Source organism: Pantherophis guttatus, chromosome 3 (genome assembly GCF_059756535.1).
Source record: "Pantherophis guttatus breed Tessera chromosome 3, ASM5975653v1, whole genome shotgun sequence".
In the NCBI taxonomy this organism is placed as follows: domain Eukaryota; kingdom Metazoa; phylum Chordata; class Lepidosauria; order Squamata; family Colubridae; genus Pantherophis; species Pantherophis guttatus.
The window spans coordinates 193461614-193482744 of record NC_142065.1 but is presented as its reverse complement, the minus strand read 5'-3'; the positions used below and the strand labels follow the sequence as shown (position 1 = coordinate 193482744).

General features: G+C 38.4%; 1 protein-coding gene across 1 annotated transcript; it reads right to left on the bottom strand.

Moving 5' to 3' along the window:
• Window positions 1–5982: 5982 nt before the first annotated feature.
• Window positions 5983–20931, bottom strand: EBAG9 (estrogen receptor binding site associated antigen 9). The gene is made up of 7 exons (XM_034422190.3): window positions 20568–20931; window positions 16048–16145; window positions 14730–14808; window positions 14438–14596; window positions 12273–12380; window positions 11689–11780; window positions 5983–6500 (listed from the first exon to the last, which is right to left on the bottom strand). Exons 2-7 carry the CDS (start codon window positions 16128–16130, stop codon window positions 6380–6382), a joined length of 642 nt encoding a protein of 213 aa, XP_034278081.1. The 5' UTR covers window positions 16131–16145; window positions 20568–20931; the 3' UTR covers window positions 5983–6379.
• Between the last annotated feature and the right edge of the window lie 200 nt (window positions 20932–21131).

Sequence of the window (21131 nt, the reverse complement as noted above, 5' to 3'; positions counted from 1 at the left end):
ATGTCAAATAAGTGAAGATAGTGCCCACAATTGTAATCAAAAGCCCACTGTTTAACATGCATATCCTTTACAGCCAATGCATGTAAAAAGGGCAGGGCCTTTTATCACACAGTTGGGATTCTGATTTTTGGTCCCATTTCTTGTCTTTAAAGAATACAGCAAGAAAAGGTTTGGTGAATCTTCAAATTCCACATCATTGATAGAAAACCTTTAGGAAACAAAATCTGCATTTTCTTGGACAGTGGTAAGTCATGGTTTACCCACTAACATTAGAGATTTAAAGACACTTTCTTTGTCCCAAATATCCTCAAAATTGTCTAATTTCTCTTGCTTAAGTACCTCTGCCCACTTGCTTCTCAGGTTTGTATGTAGGTCTTTGGTTATTCGGATTTTCTCCCGCGTAAAATTGGAAGTGTCTTGGCGATGTTTCGATGAAGTCTCATTTGTCATCTTCAGGCTGGTGTTTTCGGCTTCGTGTTTCTAGGAGCAATGTGTGATCGCAGCTGTTTCTTCCTTTTAACTGCCAGTGAGGGTGTGAACTGATTGGGTGGGAGCTTGGCTGTGTTCTGATTGGGTGGAGGTGTGTTCTGATTGGGTGGGGGTTTGGCTGTGCTCTGATTGGATGGGGGGGTGTTCTGTTTAGGTGGGGGCTTGGTTGTGCTCAGGTTAGTCACACATTGCTCCTAGAAGCACGAAGCCAAAAACACCAGCCTGAAGATGACGAATGAGACTTTGTCGAAACATCACCAAGACACTTCCAATTTTATGCGGGAGAAAACCCGAATAACCAAAGACCTACATATAGTTCTTTTTTCATAGGTTTATATGTGTATTATTGTTTTAGCCAGGGTTTTTCCTACGTAAATCAAGATGTTTATATAGCCATAGTTCAGTGAAATCCCAATTCACTGTTTTCTAGGCTTTATCAGACATTAACCAGCATTAATTAACCTTAAGTCTTACAACAGACAGCAAAATGCTGGTTAATGTCTGATAAAGCCTAGAAAACAGTGAATTGGGATTTCACTGAACTATGGCTATATAAACATTTTGATTTATGTAGGAAAAACCCTGGCTAAAACAATAATACATACATACATCATACATACATCATACATATACACATACATATATACATATATACATATACATATACACACACACCACACACACACCACACACACACCACACACACACACACACACACACACACACACACACACACACACACATATATATATATATATATATATATATAAAAAAATAAAAAGCCCAGAAACTAGTGAATTGTGATTTCACTGAACCAGGGCAGCATAATATCTTGGTTTACGTAGGTGGAACCTGGCTAGAGAGAAATACACATAAAACCTATATATTATAACATATATATTAGTAGTCTAGACTCAAACCTGGGTGTTCTGGACAGTAGCAGCTGTGGTGGGGAATAGGCAAAACAAAGTCATTTTGTCTGGGACAAAGTTGTAGACCTTGGCAGTGCCCATGGTGGCTGATAACAGGGTGAGGAGAGGGAAAGAAAGGCGCCAGGGAGCTCAAGGGCAAGCAGGCAGGCATTCAGGCTGGCCAGAAGAAGGGGGGGAGGGGTGACAGATGCCAAACTAACCTTAGTTGCCCCATAAAAGCAACCTAATTTCATTCTTGGGTTTTCTTTCAGCTGAAACTACAGCCAAAGCATGAGTTTGGTAGAAATTCCAGAATGAAATGGTTTGTTTCAAGTTCAAAACATCTTTTCTATTTTATTCTCTTCCCTCTCTCCCCCAAGACGTAACCTTTTTTTTTTTTTCTCCTCCTTCCTCCAGGAGGAGCAGGTGGCTATAACAACATTGCTGGAAAGCTGATTAATGGCATTACCAGTTGTTAATGAGTGATATTATTACAAGCCATTGAAATAGATATTTCACTCTCCTCTGTGTGTAGTCTTCATTTCAATTTGGATTAATCAGCAGGTCTCTTTATTGATATAAGTTCTTCAAAACTGCTTTTCAAGCAGTAGTCTGAATCTATTATGTTGCCAATATTCTGTGTTCTTACTCTGACTGTATTAACAATTTTCCCCTTGGAAGTTGTTTTTTATTGGATCCCATTGAAACTAAGAAAAAGAAACTTAAATCCCATTACTTTCAATGAAACTCAGTGATATCTAGGTTTATTCCCTGAACGGATATTCATTTTTTCAGCTTTATTCAAATAACTGCAGCAATTAACTAACATAATCCTACATTCTATTATTTAGATTCCCCCACTTTAGAGTCTATTAAAGATTCAGATCAATGTGCCTAATATCTCATATAACTGAATACTACAAAAGATAAGTACGTAGTAAGCGACAATTTGTGTATCCAACTCCTTTTGAGAAGTCCACACTAAGAGTATTTTAAAAAATCACATAAAAACTGGTACTCCTAATCCTTTGGCATTGCATGAACATCAACTGGAAAACTTTTTAATACAGAAAACTTTCTTCCATTATGAGAGATTTAGAGAACCCTTATTTTTGCTTTTATGACTGGGGGATGAGAAAGGACAAGAGACTTAATCATGGAAGATTCCTGAACAAGCTATGAAAATAGGATTCATACAAAACTTTCAAGCTTTGATTTTGACAAGTACTTAAGAACTGGGTCATCTTGCTATATTAAGATACTCGAATAATTCATTCCAGGCAACAATAAACAAATGCTCATTTTTCTCTTTAGAGAATCTTACCTCATATTGATTGATGGCAACTTATATTTATTTTCAGAATTAATGCTTGGCCTAGAAGCAATAACCCTTAAGTGACCAAGAAATAAGTTTATGCATACCTTGTGCTACTTCCTATTTACCTCCAATATTTTTATTTATTTAAAAAGTTTATACGGTCATCTGTCTTAAACAACTCTGGGCAGCTCACAACAGAACCATAAAAAGAAACATAGAACAGGAAAAAGATCAGACAAAAATAAAAACTTTAATTATCTCCTTAAGATGCTCCTTAGTAAGCTACAATGATCCTTGTTTCATGCCTCTTTCCTATCCTGAGTAAAAAGCCAGGTCTTGATGGCCTTCCCAAAAGCTAAAATGGGGAGGGGGTTGTTGAATTGTTGGGGGGCATTCCCAGGGTTAGGGATGGCCTTGGTAAAGGTACCCTTTGAGGCCCTATTAAGTGAAAGGATTTCAGGGAAAGGCTCTAGAGCAGGAATGTCAAACTCGCATTGTCACGTTGTTGTCACATGATGTATCACAACTTTTTTCTCCTTCACTAAACCAGGGGTGGGCGTGGTCAGCACGTGACACATCCAGCCTGCGGGCTGTTAAGTTTGACACCCCCATCTAGAGTGTGCCTATTATATCTTATCTAATGGACACACAGATATTCTTAGATAGAGGTGGTTCTGCAAATAACCAAGTCTCCCCCCATGTAGGGCTTTTAAGATAACTAGCCCATCAAATTGGATCAAGAGAGAAACTGGGAGCAAGTGCAGGTCATAGAGGTATAGGCAAACCTATTAACACCTAATAGGCCACTGAATTCTGGACCAGGTGCAACTTTCAAGTGGCCTTCAAGGGCAGCCCTATGTAAAGTGCATTCCACTAATCCAAATGGGAAGTGAGGACCCAGATTGTGGGGGCAATAAGCTGACTTTGTATAAATATACAAAAGTATGAAGGCTATTGCTTAACCTTAACGCATTGTAAGCCGCCCTGAGTCTCCGGAGAAGGACGGCATATAAATTAAAGCAAAAAAAAACAAAAACCTAAGGCAAGAGTGATCATGAGCAAGGACTCTCAGTCCAGGAAAGGATGCAATTGGGGCACAAGATGGATCTGCACAAAGCTCCCCCCCCCTCCCAGCCACTTCTGCCATTTGCTCATCAACCAGAAGCTGATTCCAGGAGGGCACGCAGGGGATTGCAACCTGGTTCAAGTGAAATATTAATATTGCATTATAAAGCCTTAGTTTTATAATGTTTTGGTTCCCACATTACAAAAAAGATGTTGAAACTTTGGAAAAAGTGCAAAGAAGAGCAACTATAATTAAACTGTTGCAGGAATTGGTTATGGCAAGTCTAGAGAAAAGAAGGGCTAGGTATGACATGATAGCAGTATTCCAGTATTTGAGGGGATGCCACAAAGAAGAGGGGGTCAGCTTATCTTCCAAAGCTCCAGAAGGCAAGACAAGAAACAATGGATGGAAACTAATCAAGAGAAACCACCTGGAATTAAGGAGAAACTTCCTAACAGTGAGGACAATTACCGTATTTTTCAGAGTATAAAACATACCGGAGTATAAGACACACCTTAGTTTTTGGGGAGGAAAATAAGAAAAAAGCTGATTGGCAGGTGAATCAGCCTCCCGGAATACCCCCAATCAGCTGTTCCCAGAGGTGAATTTTAGCAACAGGTTCCTTGGTTGTGAGCTCTGCGCGTTTGTTTTTTTTTTGTTTTTTTTGCTTTTTTTCCTGCCTCTGAAACTTCTGAAACTGTTTCAGAAAAAACTTTTTTTCTGCCTCTGAAACAGAACTTCAGAAAAAAAGTCTCTGAAGCTCTGTCTGGGGGCTTTTTTTCTGAAGCATCTGTTCCTGGTGCTTTTTTCATCCTCTGAAACCTCCATTTGAGAAGCTGGGTGGGGCTACATTTGGAGTATAAGACCCAGATTTTCACCCTCTTTTTGGGGGAAAAAAGGTGCGTCTTATACTCCGAAAAATACGGTAACCAGTGGAACAGCTTGCCTTCAGAAGTTGTAGGGGCGTCATCACTGGAGGTTTTTAAGAAAAGACTAAACAGCCACCTATCTGAAATGGTATAGGGTCTCCTGTTTGAGCAGAGGGTTGGACTAGAAGACCTCCAAGGTCCCTTCCAGCTTCTACCCTGATTGATTGAAGTCGCCATCATTTGAGGGGCCGAAAAACTAAAGCCACTCCATTTTGCGACGGTTGAGCCCATGCAGACTCTTACAGCCTCCAGGGACTTGGACAGCACCGTAATAGCATTACTTGCCTGGCCCAGGGAAGAAATTTATAACTGAGTATTCTCAGCATACTTATGACACCACTTCTCATGCTGTCAGATGACCTCATGCAGCAGTTTCATTTCGATGTTAAAGAGTAGAGGGAAAATACCCAAGCTCTGAGGCTCCCCACATGCTAGGGCATGACCTCTTCTTGTTCACCAACTGGAACCAGAAAGAGACAAAGGAGGGTTTTGCACTCCCCTCAAATAAAAATGTTGGAAACCATATCACATAAAATCTTATCGTATTTTTGGGAGTATAAGACGCTCCAGACTATAAGATGCACCTACCTTTTTTGGTGAGGAAAACAAGAAAAAGAAATCTGCCTCTGCCTCCCAGCAATTTTGCCTCGTTGCAGCAAACAGCAAATAGCCTGCTTTACTTTCATTTTCGTTTTCAGCATAGCTTGATTTGCACAAGAAAAAAAAATCTGCTCCCAGCAATTTACCTTCTTGCAGCAAGCAGCAGAGGCCCATGCAGCAATAAGCAATGGCAATCCCTGCAGCCTGAAACAGCTGAATCGGGAGGCCGATCCAAAGACAATCAACTTGTGCTAATTAGGCTGTGCTGAAGCTGAAATGGGTTGTTTCTTCTTGCTGCTTGCTGCAAGGAGATAAATTGCTGGGAGGCAGAAACCAAAGGATGGGGGTCAGTGGGTGGACGGGGCTACATTCAATTTATAAGACACATCCAAATTTTCACCCCCTTTTAGGGGGGAAAAAGGTGCGTCTTGTACTCCGAAAAATACAATATTTTTTCCCTATTTGAAAACAAGCATCTAATTCTGAAACAGATATGCCAGAGACACAAAGCAAAAAAGTCAACATCACCACAGGTGGCATTAAGAATTTACTCTCTCTTCTGTGCATAATGCTGTCAGTTCAGTCAGCTTCTTCACAATATGCACCGAGGCACTTGGTATTGTAGCAAAGGCAAGAATTGTGGGAGCAAAAAAAAAAAAAAAGCAAGACTTTGTTTAAAATCATTTAATTAGTCTTTTCAGTAATAAGCGTAATAGACAATAGAATAGATTGCCATCATTCAACTATTTACACCTCTTTTTTTTACTTTAGTTTCCAAAACAGGCAGCTGAAGAGGTTATGTAGCAGTATCTCTTTGCAAGGAATGCAATGGGATCCGGCTTCAGCAGAAAACCCAGTCCTGTCCTAGAGGAATTGTGTGCAATGAGGCTTCTGTCATTTCAACTGTACAGCTGAAGATACACTAAGGAATTATGAACTGTTTTTCCTGGATGACTTCAAAAAATGAAACGGCAAACTTCAGTTCTATTAAATACTGAGATCATTAGAAAAGGATGCAATTCTGTGGAAATCAAACTCTCTTCCTTTGCTGGCATAACAAGCGGCATTAAGACAACTTCACACCGATTTTATTCTGCTCTTTCTTCATTAACCGCTGTACTTCTTTCTCCATTTTCTTCCTTTGTTGCTCAGCTGTCCGTTTTTCTCTTTCTGCCATTTTCTGCTGCCTGAAATTTCACAGAAAATACAGAATTAAATGCTCCTCGAGGAACTCAAGATCATAGAGTATTGCAGGCACTTCCTGAGCCTCACTGGTACTGATTTTTTGCTTATATTCAGCATAGGATTGCCAAATACATGAACTGTAGAAATGATCCAAATAATCCATCAGAAGGTAGATTAAACGGAGTACCATTTAATTTGAAAAGTAGAATCATTACTGTTTATTAAGCTACCAAGCTAAGAAATGGTAAACTGAGCTCTATTGACATAGCTTCCTGGAAGTGGTATTTTCAAAAATTTTTACTACCGGTTCTGTGGGTGTGGAAAATCCCCATTTCCTCCCGATCAACTGGGACTTGGGAGGCAGAGAATAGATGGGGGCGGGGCCAGTCAGAATTTTTACTACCGGTTCTCCGAACTACTCAAAATTTCCGATACCGGTTCTCCAGAACTGGTCAGAACCTACTGAAACCCACCTCTGCTTCCTGGGTTCAGTGATCAGCATCCTGCAGGATTAGCTGGAACTCCTCCATCCGGCAGTCGAGTGGATCACAGTATGCGCAGTTTTCTACAGATGTCCTTAATAAGCTTATATTCTATCCAACATTGGGGGGAGGGGGGTTGCTGTAAAAGCCATTATTTGGCGAATCTGACCCTTTTTGCCATCATGTATGCCATGTTTGTTACTTTTTCACCTGCAACTTACCTTTACAAAATACATCCTCAAAACTCCCAATAATTACATTTGTAAGTGCATCACTGTTAATTTGAAATGTGTTCTACATTTTGAGCTTAGTTTTGTTAACATATTTATTTACTTATATACCGCCTTTATTATTTTACAAATAACTCAAGTCAGAGAACATGACCACCATACCTTCCTCCTCCTGTTTTCCCCACTGTGAGATGGGCTGGGCTAAGAGAGAGTGACTGGTTTAAAGTCACCCAGCTGGCTTTCATAGCTAAGGCGGGACTTGAATTTACAGTGCCATGCTTTTTAGCCTGGTGCCTTAACCTCTAGAAAAATACACTTTTTGTTAGTCACTTCCACCAGTGTTCCTTCTCATCACTAACTCTATGGGAGTGGAGTTGGATATTGTTCCAAGAAATACTTAGGCAGCACTAGAAGATACAGGTAGTCTTCAACTTACAGTCATTCATTCAACAACTATTTAAAGTAACAGTAGAGCTGAAAAAAGTGATTTACAACCAGTCTTTGCACTTATGACCATCAGTCACATGATCAAAATTTCAAGTTCTTGATAACTGGCATATGTTTACAACAATTGCAGTTTCCTGGGGTCAAGTGAGCGCCATTTACAATCTTCCCAGTGGACGTCTGACAAGCAGTTGATGGAGGAATTCAGATTCATTTAAAGACCATGTGATTAGCTTAACAACCAAAAGGTCTTAAAATCAGGTGGAACTAACTTAACCACCACATTGCTTAGCAATGTTCCCATTCCAATTGCGTTCGTAAGTCAAGATTACCTGTATAGAGGGCCACTCATTATTATGGCCCATATTCTCAAGTCGGCCTTTCCAAACACCTGTTGTTGTTGGACTATAATTCCCATTATCTCCACTCCACATGGCCAATTATCAGGTAGGATCAGAGTTGTAACCCCACAATTGTATAATCAAGAAAATACTTTTTTTGCACACTGCATACATTAGAACTCACAATCAGAATCTAGTGATAATGGCAGTTTGCATGGCCTTAAAGGGGGAACATGACAAATTCATACAGGAAGATGCTATTTAAGGACAATAATTACCATGGCTGTTTACTCCTTTCTGAATGACAGGCAACATGCCAACGGTTTTGAACTTCCCAAATGCAATCAATTAGTAACCACAACAGTTGGGTGGGCTAAACAGACATATGAGTAATATAGCAGGGCCGGTCTTATGTTTTCTCTGAAATTAGGAACAAATGCTCCCCAAAGCCAAGGATATTAACTTTGTTAATAAGAGGTAGGCTCAATGTGTATGTTGATAAAACACCTTCAAGAGCCTGCAGAGATGCAAGGGGAAACTAGAATGGATGAGAGTAAAAATGGTCATTTGTTCATTTATAAAATTTATAAGGCCGCTCAACTCATAACTCATTTATTATTGTGAGCAGAATACATCACTTACAATAAAAAGCAATTAAAATCAAACAAAAGTAATATAAAAGCCATTTATTAAACCACAATAATACGCATATTGGCTTTGTTATATAACAGCTGCCGCAACACTTTACTGAAAATTTAATTCCTTCTTATAGAAGAATAACAAATTAAGCAGTGGAAATCTGCATCTATTTGTTAACCTGATACTTGAAACACAAGTATTGTCTACCTGATATTTAAAACACAAGTAGGTTATAGAATTCAATTTAATTTGGAAACCATATAATACCATGTTATTTTTTTAAAAAAAAATACTGTGTTTGTATTAATGTTTGTTTTGACTTGCTTATTCCCTATCTTTTTTACCATGTTCTTAAATGCTCATTAAAATAAAAATAACCTCCTCCTGGGATTTTTGTTTGTGTTCAAAGCATACTGTCTTTGAGGAAACAATAAATTTCAGCTTTTTAGCTTGATTCTACCATGGCAAAGATCTCACACAATATCTAGCATTAGAAGAAAGACGGCAATCTCCAAGCAATGCCGTCTATCCAGGACTCTAAAAGGCAATGTTAGCTGTGCGCTGAGCCCTCTGCTGGCTTGCTAAAACATTTTGTGGGTTGTTTTTAATAGGGAACAATAGTTCACGGATACATAATTACATTCCCATCAGGCTATTTTCTCTTAAGGTGACCGACATTATCAGAGTGCAGAAGAGAAATAAACCAAGGAAATTAAAGGCATGAGAGAAGAAAGAGGAAAAGAAGTACAATTAAAACTAGTTTAAACCAATCCCATTCAAAATTTATCTCTGTATTTTTGTAACCTGTCAAACTATCCACTTTCTAACACTAGGGCATATTTCACACACTGCCTTTTGTTCTTCAAATGACTCCCTTTTCCCCCCCCAGGAGATCTCATAAACTATATCTAACCACTTCTTGGTCTTCCTCTTCCTTTCAACCTATTCATTATTCCTTGATATTTCTTTTACAATTTGATCCTCACTGATTCTCCTTATATGAACAAAGCCAGTGGTGGGTTTCAAAAATGTTTACTACCGGTTCTGTGGGTGTGGCTTGGTGGGTGTGGCATGGCTTGGTGGGCGTGACTTGGTGGGCATGGCAGGGGAAGGATACTATAAAATCTCCATTCCCACCCTACTCCAGGGGAAGGTTACTGCAAAATCCCCATTTCCTCCCGATCAGCTGGGACTTGGGAGGCAGAGAATAGATGGGGGCGGGGCCAGTCAGAATTTTTACTACCAGTTCTCCGAACTACTCAAAATTTCTGCTACCGGTTCTCCAGAACTGGTCAGAACCTGCTGAAACCCACCTCTGAACAAAGCACCTCAATCCACATTTGATTTGAATCTATTCATTCTTGACTCTGTCTCTTTTTGTTGTACCATATAAATTTCTTAATTACTATTTCTATTCAAGTTACTGTTTATATATCTCCTGTCATAACCAAGATTCACTTTCCTATAATGAACTGGGCAGAAGCAAGCTTCTGTGCTTCCTTCAATAAACATACATTCCTTGAAATACATATACCTACTCTCTTTCTGCCTGCCACACAGGAAAAACAGGTTGCCAGAGAGTACAACAGAAGTATTTTATCAAATGGCCATACAGATTTTGTAAATTGTTAAATTTGCTAGGAGGTGTATCTCCATAGCATCTACATAAAAACGTCATTTAAGCATTTCAGCAAAGTAGAACCCATCACGTTCACTTTCGAATAGCTTTTACTGGGGGAAAAAACGAGTCTTCAAAATAAAAAAAAATGTAAAAAAATATAGAATATTTTTTTTCTGTGTTCCACCTCTCACTTTTGCCATGCAACAGTCTCATGAGGAAATAGTAGCGGTCAAAATTTTGCATCCTTGATGCAAAATGTTAAATAATAACTGATCAAGGATTTCCGATTTTGAGTACTCTACATGTATCTCCTTATTTATTTTACTGTGTTTAAAGGCTGTTCCAATTATAAACAACTCCAAGACTGGGATACATCTCAACCTCCATAAATTGAGTTAAAACAATACAATAAAAAGATAAGACATGGAAAACTGAGGTCAATTCTCCATATAAGCAAGATATTCTCCTTGCTAGGCTTCATATGAAGCTCTCTGTTTTACCATCCTAAGCTCTTGGAAACAGAATTGGGACAATAATTAGAAGACTACCTAACATTTGAAAAATGTTAAATTATTATCCTAGCAACAGCAGCACTCTTTAAGAGCAAAGGGCTGATAAACAGAGGTGGTGTGAATTAGCAGCACCAACAGCTGACATGACTTGGCAGCAAAAGGTATGGCAAATGTCAAGGCTGGCAGAAATCCTTGCCAGTAATTTTCAGATTCAGATGAAGCGATTGACTGCAGTTTCTTCAATGGAAATGAGGAGTTTTAGAAGTTTTAGCGCAGGTTTGCATTGCAAATATAAATTTATATTTATAAATATATATTTATATTTATATAAACTTCTTCATATTTTTCAGAATAAAAATCTAATCCAGATATAGGCAATATAGTGTCTACAAGCATCAATGTCTCCTTAAGTAAGTCTTTGATGCCCATCAGTTTGCCTATGACATCTGTTTTTTTTAAACATCTTTCTAAAAAACATAAATAGATAACTTCCTACAAAGCAAAGCAGCATATCCTGGAACCCAACAAAGTCCAGATCTAATTGAGATGGCACAAAATACCCTGAGAAACTGATTTGCCTTATTGTAAATGGGTGCTTGGTGATACATCATGCTAACAATTTTATGTTTCCTTTACTCACAGGCTTCCAATTGTATCCTCAGGTCAAAAAGAATGATTTATTGATAGAAGCTTAAGTTCAAATCTTAAATTTAAATTTAAAGGAAATAAATAAAAAGGAAAGATAAGATCCTAATGTCCTTTTACCTCCATGCCAGGAGAGAAGGAACAAAATTCACATGATGACTTCATTGATCATATGATAAACTATGGTTTGTCATTATATCCAGATACAGTCACAGTGAATCCTGAATCATGGTGGATGGATAAATTATAATCAATTACAGGATTTGGTAAAGTTACCTCAGAACTTCTTCTGCTTGCCAGGAAGCATCTTCTTCTTCTTCCCAAGCATTTCTGTTTTCCTGCCATGTCTCTAAGTCTCCTAGTTCTGGCTGCAAATGGAAATTAATTAGTATCTCCAAAATACTGTTCCATGCTATCGAGTAATTATTCTAATAAAGTACTGCAATCCAAATTCCAGAAAATGTAACTACCTATTCCTGGAAAACATTGAAGGGAGACTTATAGACAGCAATTTTCTTTGAATGAATTCACTATAATACAGAAAAAACCTAGCGTGTATGTGTGTGTGTGTGTGTGTGTGTGTGTGTGTGTAATATATATATATATATATATATATATATATATATATATATATATATATATATACACACACACACACACACACACACACATACACATATATTATTCAATACCATCAAAAGCTTCTAAATTTTCACACAACTTAAGGCTTTATTAGATTATAGTTCTCAATCTGTCTTGCCTATGGCCAAAAAACCCAAAACCCAACAGCTAGCATTCCTTCTTTAAGACATTCTGGAAATTATACATAAAAAAATATTTGTGATAAAGAAGTTACTTACAGATTGGTGAATAAAAGGAACATCTGGTGTAGCTGCTAATCTACTTGAAAATCCGGCACTACCATCCTGGTTGCCAAAATTTAAAGGTTCACGTTTTTTAACAATGATCTGAAAAGTATGAATCGAAAATAGTAATTTGCAATATTACTTATTAACAAATAAAATTGGAAACTTATTAACCCAACTATAAAAATTTATGTCACACAACAATGCCATGTTCACTGTTTCACAGGTGTCAACTTACATTTCTGGCCAGTGCAAGAGGAGCAGTGGGCCTGAACCCTGCAAGTTTTCCACCACTTTTTCAATCAATCAAAGTATCCTTAGTTCTACCAGCTCAATCATTTGATTTCTGGTTAGTGACTTGGAAGCGGAACTGGCTGTTAAGAACAGCTCCTCTCTTTTTCCATGCTATTCTTTTGATATAGCGCCCTAGACTTGGACTAACAGGTTTAGACTATAAAATCAGACATTGTAGCAGAAATACAGAAATACTGTTGCCTTTGGACACCAGGATTTTGCATTCCAATCAGGATTGTTAAAAGCATGAGGCAAAAAATGAGGAGGAGGAGAACACAGGATGAGGGATCTTCTGTGCTTGCAGGCCCAAGGCTGCTTCCTCCCTTGCCTTCACTACAATTAAACCACTGCCCTCTGCTCTTTTCTTTTTTGGCCACAAGGTGTCAGCCATCATTCCTAAACTACATTTAACTCCTGGTTGTAAGTGAATATGGAAAGCACTGCTTTTCTTACATTTTTCATCAACTCTTAGGTATGGATGAAAAGGGAAAAAGTAGTCTGTTTAAAAGTAGGAGCAGAGGTGGGTTTCAGTAGGTTCTGACCAGTTCTAGAGAACCGGTAGTGGAAATTTTGAGTAGTTTGGAGAACCGGTAGTAAAAATTCTGACTGGCCCCGCCCCCATCTATTCTCTGCCTTCCAAGTCCCAGCTGATCAGAAGGAAATGGGGATTTTGCAGTAACCTTCCCCTGCAATGGGGATTGGGGAGGGAATGGAGATTTTACAGTATCCTTCCCCTGCCACGCCCAAGCCACACCACGCCCACCAAGCCATGCCCACAGAACCGGTAGTAAAAATTTTTGAAACCCACCACTGAGTAGGAGCAAATACTTCTGTTAAATCTACAGGCAAGAAAAGAACATTTGGAAGCCAAAGGCTTTTGCAGGCTTATTCGCTGTTCAAATGGTCCAAGGTTGTTTTCAAAAGCTTAGCTGATTATCTCTCTTGGTATAATAAACACTCAGACTGTTCAGAATTCTATACTCTGAAATGTTATCTTTGCACACACACTAATTACATGCAATACCCCTACTGCCTACTAACGGTAAGGGATAGGACTGAAGCAAACTGAAGCAAAGCACTTTGACTCTGCACATATAGACTTGTCCAGCTGTTTGATGGAATGAGGAGGGGCTTTACCACAGCATCAGTCAGAAGGAAGTTGGCATGCAATCCTGAAAAATCCTCAAACAAAAATGTATAACCTCGCTCAACCCACATAACTTAATTCATATGTAGTAACTAGTTTTGCTTTCAAACTTCCTTCTTTAACCTCACCCTTGATTAAAACTATAAGGCTCAACACATAAACTCATTAAAATGACTGGGAAATTATGTTAATATACAGGTTGTTCAATGTGATTACGTTTCAAAGGCAAAACAGAAAGGAGAAAATAATGTAAATTACTTCTTTGCTACATATATATCCTGCTATGCTCCCAAAGAATACAAACACAAAAGTCAGTACACTTTGGGTAGAAATGACATTTTTTAATGATGTAAAACTGAAGAGAGAAAATTATTGTCTGCTTTGGCAGTTTCAGTCATATTCAAGTCTATGATGATGAATTTAAATTGCTCAGAATGCTGTACACCTCTACTGGATATGATCATTTTTAAAGTATAGCATTGTGTTTTCCCGAAAATAAGACCCTGTCTTATATTTTTTTGAACCCTGAAATAACTGCCATGTGCTCAAAAGCCCGATTGGGCTTATTATCAGGGGATGTCTTATTTTGGGGAAAACAGGGTAGTTAACTGCATAAGCTATCTAACTGAGCCACAGATAGAAATCAATTTTCACTGCTAAATAACCACCACATTAGAAGGAAGTAGGGAAGATTTTTGTGAGAGTGCTGAAAACATACTTTCTGTGTTTTCCTTATTGTTGGTGCCATGTCCTTAAAGTAATCAGGCTCCATTTCTTCCAATCCATTTTGTTGATTGGCCACACTGCCATTACCACCTTCAATTTTCACACTTGTAGGGGCATCTTCATCCCATGAAGACCAATCTTCTACTTCTGGCTAAAAAGAAAAGGGAAAGAGTTTCGTTCTTTATTGGCCATCTAATGTTCATAATTTATAACCTATTTTTATTGAGTCATTTGGTAGAAGAACTGTGTTTAAAAATTGATATCCAGACCATTCAATATATTACTTGTTTAGGAACAGATGAAAAATCCACAGTAGTTGGCAAAGTTATTTGGTCTCCACTAAGCTTTCGTCCTCTTCCGGTCCTGAAAAACAAGAGTTTCTTCTTAACTCTGACATGTTTGATAAAACTGAAATTGCAAATAAGAAATCATTTAAAGGCTAAATTAAAAGTTAGAATATTTAAAAAGAGATTTACATGCTTGAGTGCTTCTCAGTACTAAAAGCATGCTCTAAATTTTATTTCTACCAAGACATAAAAAAGTGTGTAGCATTAAACTTCCAAATCCTGCATACAGATGGAAAAAAATAGTATGCATGCTGGACATGCATATTTGAAAGGGTAAAACATACATTATAAAAAAAATTGGAGTAGAAAATTATAGCATACGTTTATAAAATCAAAACCTTAAGAGCAAAGTAACTTTATAAAACCAGAGGAAATATTAAAAACAAAAACAGGTCTGTCAGAAATGAAAACTACAGTAAGGAAAAATATTCTTGTTCCAATCATCAGATTTTTTAAGAAAAATTGCCAGTCCTTTTCCTTTATAAACCAAATCAAATGTTAGATTTTTTTTGCCCCAAAGATTATAGTCACTACTGATGCAGCAAAAATGCTTACAAAATAAAAGATAAAGATTACTGCATGCCTCTGCATTTTTTTCGGTTGTGATAAAAACTTAAACAAAAATGAATATGTGGTTCCTTATTCCCTTAGAAAATATTTTTACAAACATTTTCTGAATATATACTTATTCCTATACCTGTTTAATCAGAAGTAGTATCTATAATTCAGGTAATAATTCACAGCAGTTCTCAATATTTGACTTTGTGGCTTTTTCCTGAGGGAATATAATATTTTCTCTTTCTCTTAATACTTGAGATATATATTAATTCAATCATTTATTCATTGTATGTATGCAAAGAAAGAGGCACACACCTACAAAACAGGTTCTTGTATAAATAAAAATTTGTATCAGACATATTTATTCTTAAGTGCTAAAGCTAATCACATGACACCGTAGTTTTCTGTTTTTCTAAGCATTATTATATCAGTTTCTTTAGCTATACAAAGATATTAGAAAGGATATAATTTTTTTTAAAAAAATTCAATGCAACATCAAATTACATCACTATTTATTATTCAATTATGGAAGAAATTTAACTTCATGTTTGTAACCATTTTAAACTGTCATAAAAAAGTATTAAGAAACACTACATTCCCCCTTTTCCAATTTGAAACATACACAAAGAAAGAAATCTCTCAAGAGGAATGAAGTAGAAAAATCAGAGCAAACTCACATGCAACATTTGATATTTACCTGCAAATCAATCTTTTGAAAAAAGATAGTACTGCTGCCAAGCATGTACAAATTTTAAATAGACGGAACTGTGTAATTGCCATGATGAAAGACTTCACCTGAAAAAGAGGAAAAAAATGTACTGATAAGCGTAATGCTACTTTGCAATGGTGGTTGGTTTTGCAGACTTCTAAGAGAAGTCTGTGCATACACTTCAATGTAGCTACAACCCATAAGTATGATTTCAAATGCATATTACTAACAAAAATCAGGATTGCTATATCCAAAAATGCCACTGATTTTTAAGAAATCAAGAAAACTAATGGAATATGTATTCATATTGTGCTAGACCTCAACAAAAACTTTCAGAATCTATAGACATTTAGAGCACTTCAAGAAATGGAAAATGTTTTTTCTCCTGACAAGGTGGGCCAGCAAGTTAGTTGATTAACTACCTCAATAACGTAATTGTGGATTGTTTGGGCATGATGCTCAAGCCATTATACTGCACTCTTTGTGCTTCTTTTCCAAACCATATTGTGATCTATTCCGTTTCCGTATTCCCATTAGCTTTCTTTGATATCCCAACTAGGTGCGTTATAGTTAATACTAATGAGAATGTGTCTCTGAATTAACAGGGAAAAACCAACATTTAAAAAACCCATAATTTGGATGAAAACTGTTTGCAAAAACATTTGTCCATCTGAGTAATATATCCCAGAGGAAAGAAAAGCTTCAGGAAAGTAGAAGTTGGATGAATAGGATCAAACTATTCATCAAATAATTTGATCCTATTCAAATAACAAATTTTCAAAGCTAAACTATATTTTGTCTACAATATCTGAACTTGCCCTGTTGCACAGTATAGCACTGAATGCTGGGCAGCAACAACAGGGACCAAAATCTATCTCCATGCCATGGAAATGGGAAAGGTCCATTGGATATCGGGCATCTCTCTTCTTGCCCACATCACAAATGACAACATTTGACATCATTTTGGTGTGGCATCAATTATAGAGAAGATGAGAGAAGGCCAGCTCCGCTGGTATGGACATGTCCAGCACCTTCCACTGTGGCCAAGACTGCCTACCAACTAGAAGTCAATTGTCAGCGACCTTGTGGGCATCCAAACAGAGATGGCAAGACGCCATCACAAAAATATGCAAGCCGCAGGCCTGCGCCCTGGAGATGCAGACTGTGCAAAGTGGTGTTCAATGATCAGAAAAGTGGACCCTGCACCTGGGGGAATATGCTAGGAAGGAGGAGGAGAAGGAGAAGGAGAAGAAGGAAAAGGAAAAGGAGAAGGAGAAGGAGGAGAACCTGAACTTTTGGCTACAATATCTGAACTGGTCCAATATAATGAAGACTGAATTCAAATGTTAGACTTCTTTCAATCTTCGTCCTAGTGTTATTCCTGTGCTATGGCAGGGTCTACTTAGGCTTCTTTTAATGTTAATTGAAAACATTACTTTAAAGCAGTTCAGCAATAGAGCGTCAAAAATCATATTATTTCTTAAACACCTTGGCAAAGTCTCAAAAAATTATTAGATTGCTTGGCCTCGTATGTATCTATATAACACTATTAGTCAAGAAAACAACTACTAATAAAAAGCTGCTTTTATGGAAGTCTATTTTAAAAATATGCTCCAAACCATCAAACAAGTTAGATGTCACACAAAAGATGCTGTTGCCTGATGTTTGTTTCCTTAGAGTCAACTACCTGGAGAAATCCCTGCATTGTTTGAAGTAATTTGTCATTCTAGGGCTGAGAACAAATGACTGGGCCAAGACCACCCAGCTATCTTTATGCCTAAGGCAGGACTAAAATTCAGTCTTCGGGTTTTTAGCTTGATGCTTTAGCCACTACACCAAACTCGCTCTTTTTCCGAATGCTACAAGAGCAGCAAATCTTAAAAACTTTGAGTAAATGGTAATACTAAATGATTTAATCTTTGTATCTTTTTATAAAAACAATATATGAATTGTATGCATTATATCTTATTTTTCAATATCTTACATACATTGATGGGCAAGTGCTAGACAGAATATATTAATAAAATTCCATCTAGATTCCTGCTTGCAAGACATCCAAACTACAGTATTTATAGGAGAGAAGTTCCTTCTGTTCACTTTTTCAAGTTTGAACAAAATCTCTGAAATGTATTTCACTTTTAACTACAGTACATTCTTTGTAGCTTTCTTTCACAAGTCTTTCATCATCATAGTTTTTTGCAGCAATCACCCTCTCATGTGCATTCTGTTTTTCTCCCATTATTTCACTCATTTCATTTATTTCTTTCCTTTTTTCTGATCTACTTTTTCCCATATCTGCTTTTGACTTCTCAAAAATCAACTTACTTTTCTTCCCCCTTCACTGGAGCAAAACATTCAGACCTAGATATAGGTTAGTTATTTTCTAAAAACCTTTATAACTGCAAATACTTCCCAATACACATTTTCAGCTTTTCATATATATAAGTAGTAATTAAATCTGCAGGTTCACTTTCTTGAGATTATTCAATTCCACACTGGGAAAGAACATAGTAAAATATGTTAATTCATGCTTTTTACCATTACCAATTTCTTACATTCCAGGTCTTAATCATTCATATGCCATGATCATCATCAGATGGATGATTCTATTCAACTCAGGCTTTCATATACTATAATTTTTAACAAAACAGAGTAGATTACTATAGTCATACACATGCCAGTGTATATGTATAAAGACAGCAACAGTCAGTTTTGATACATTTAGTCTAGTATGCCACATGAGCAACCAAGTTTTATTTCAAGTATACTCACATTTCTATATTCAAACAAGGGTCATATATCTAGAGACTACCTACAGATAGCAAGTTAATATATGTTGCTCACATCCCATCAACTAGCTGGTAAATGCAATACAGTGGAAAATATAACCAAGAGATTTTTAAAATCTCCTTCTAATCTAAAGCCTTATTCTCAGGATACCGCAATTCCAAATATGTGTCTCAGGATTTGCGAGAATGAAACCAAACTTGCTGAACACAGGCTTCCCCTTCATAAATCGTATAAATAATTTGGACACCAGAGAAATTAAAAGCTTCAGAGGAGCCAAGTACTCAATGTCAACCTCAAAGGCCACAAAAAATAAAATGTTTTGCTCCTTGGAGCAAAAAGTGCTTGGTGAAATAAAAAAAAAACCAAACAGCATGGCCACAAGCGTTGCCATACTAAAATCAGCTTGCTTGCCTGAGAGAAAGAAACCGAAAGAAACTTTTTGTTCTAATATTTACCCTTCTCTTTCCCACAGAGGAAAACAACCACAAGAAGTCTATGGAGATTCTCAGTGATTCAGGTCATGGTTTGTCCCAAAGGTGCTTTTTTCAAGAGGCAACTGGACTTTCTGGTCCAGTTGGAAGCTTCTTAGATGAGAAGTCTTCAAAGAAAAAACAGAAAGTCCAGTTGCCTCTTGAAAAAAAGCACCTTTGGGACAACCACAGGAAGCCTTGCCTGGTAAATTTACAGGTGCACCATGATTTTTTTCCCCCTTTAAATCTTCCCTAAATTTGTTTGGATAGAAGATAAGTGTCCAACATTGCATTCATTTATGATTTTAGAACAGAATCGAATAACAGAGTTGGAAGGGACCCTGGAGGTCTTCTAGTCCAACCCCGTTTAGGCAGACGACTTCAGACAAATGGTTATCCAACATCTTCTTAAAAACTTCCATTGTTGGAGCATGTACAACTTCTGGAGGCAAGTTGTTCTGCTGATTAATTGTTCTAATTGTCAGGAAATTTCTCCTTAGTTCTAAATTGCTTCTCTCCTTAATTAGTTTCCACCCATTGCTTCTTGTTCTACCCTCAGGTGCTTTGAAGAATAGTTTGACTCTGTCTTCTTTGTGGTAATCCCTTAAATATTGGAACATTGCTATCATGTCACCCCAGCCCTTCTTTTCATTAAAGTAGACATACCCAGTTCCTGCAACCATTCTTCATATGTTTTAGCCTCCAGTCCCCTAATCATCTTTGTTGCTCTTCTCTGCACTCTTTCTAGAGTCTCCACATCTTTTTTTTTACATCGTGGTGACCAAAACTGGATGCAGTATTCCAAGTGTGGCCTTACCAAGGCATTATAAAGTGGGATTAACACTTCACCTGATCTTGATTCTATCCCTCTGTTCATGCAGCCTAGAACTGTGTTGGCTTTTTTGGCAGCTGCTGAAAATGTAATTTTTGCAACGGTTTGCAAGAGGTTTTGTTACTGGAGTATAACACTCCCACCACCACCACCACCCCAAAAAATAAAAAATAAAAAGAGGTCCGGGGACAGAAAAGCCACGTTGGACCTCCCCACACCCGGAGGCTTCCTTGGAGGGCAAAGGCCTCCCACGTCCGGGATATGCTTGGATAACCAACCAGCGTCCGCCTCATCAGGAATCCGGCCTGAGGGAGGAGCGGGGTAGCAAGACCCGCCCGCCCGCCCGCTTTCTCCTTTCCCCGGGAGAGAAAGCGCCTCAAAGGAAGGCGACTCCTCTCTCTCGCTCCCCCGTTCACCTTGTCCAGAGCTGAGGCGAGCGGACGTGGAAGCGACGCGGCTCAAGCCGAGGGACAGCCGCTTCCCTCGGCGACTCGCGACTTCCCTTCATTCAAAAGAGGATGGCGGGGAGGCCTCAGTCTCAGTCGAGGCTCTTGGCTCCTCCATAGCTTCCCTTCACCGGCCACTACCGGCTCCACCTTCCTGTCACCCTAGAGACACCGCCCCCCCCCGCCTCGCCTCGCCTCGCCTCCCCACCACCACCCGCGCCTACAATCGCCTCTTCCGGTCCCGCCCCAACACTTTTTAAGCCAACCGGAGCTTCGGACTCAATGGGAGGGGTGGGGACAGAACCGGAAGGATGGACGTTCCCTGCGCAAGCGCACAAAGCTGAAGCCCTCTGGGTCGACGGGAGATAAAAGAGAAAGGGGGGGTGGAGCTTATGAGGACCCCCTTGGGCCACGTGACCTACGGTTCGCCTTTGACTGGTGGCTCGGTAGAAAAAACGCCTAGCCGAGCGGCTCGCGCTGAAAGTCATTTTCTGTGCACGGGGTCTCCAACCTTAGCAACTGTAAGACTTGTGG

Excerpts from the sequence above, each read along its gene's own strand:
- EBAG9 (XM_034422190.3), bottom strand. The coding sequence starts at position 16,130 with ATGGCAATTACACAGTTCCGTCTATTTAAAATTTGTACATGCTTGGCA. Across the intron at positions 12,381-14,437 it reads CAATAAGGAAAACACAGAAA|ATCATTGTTAAAAAACGTGA; the intron begins GTATGTTTTCAG and ends CATACTTTTCAG. Across the intron at positions 6,501-11,688 it reads CAAGCAGAAGAAGTTCTGAG|GCAGCAGAAAATGGCAGAAA; the intron begins GTAACTTTACCA and ends GTGAAATTTCAG.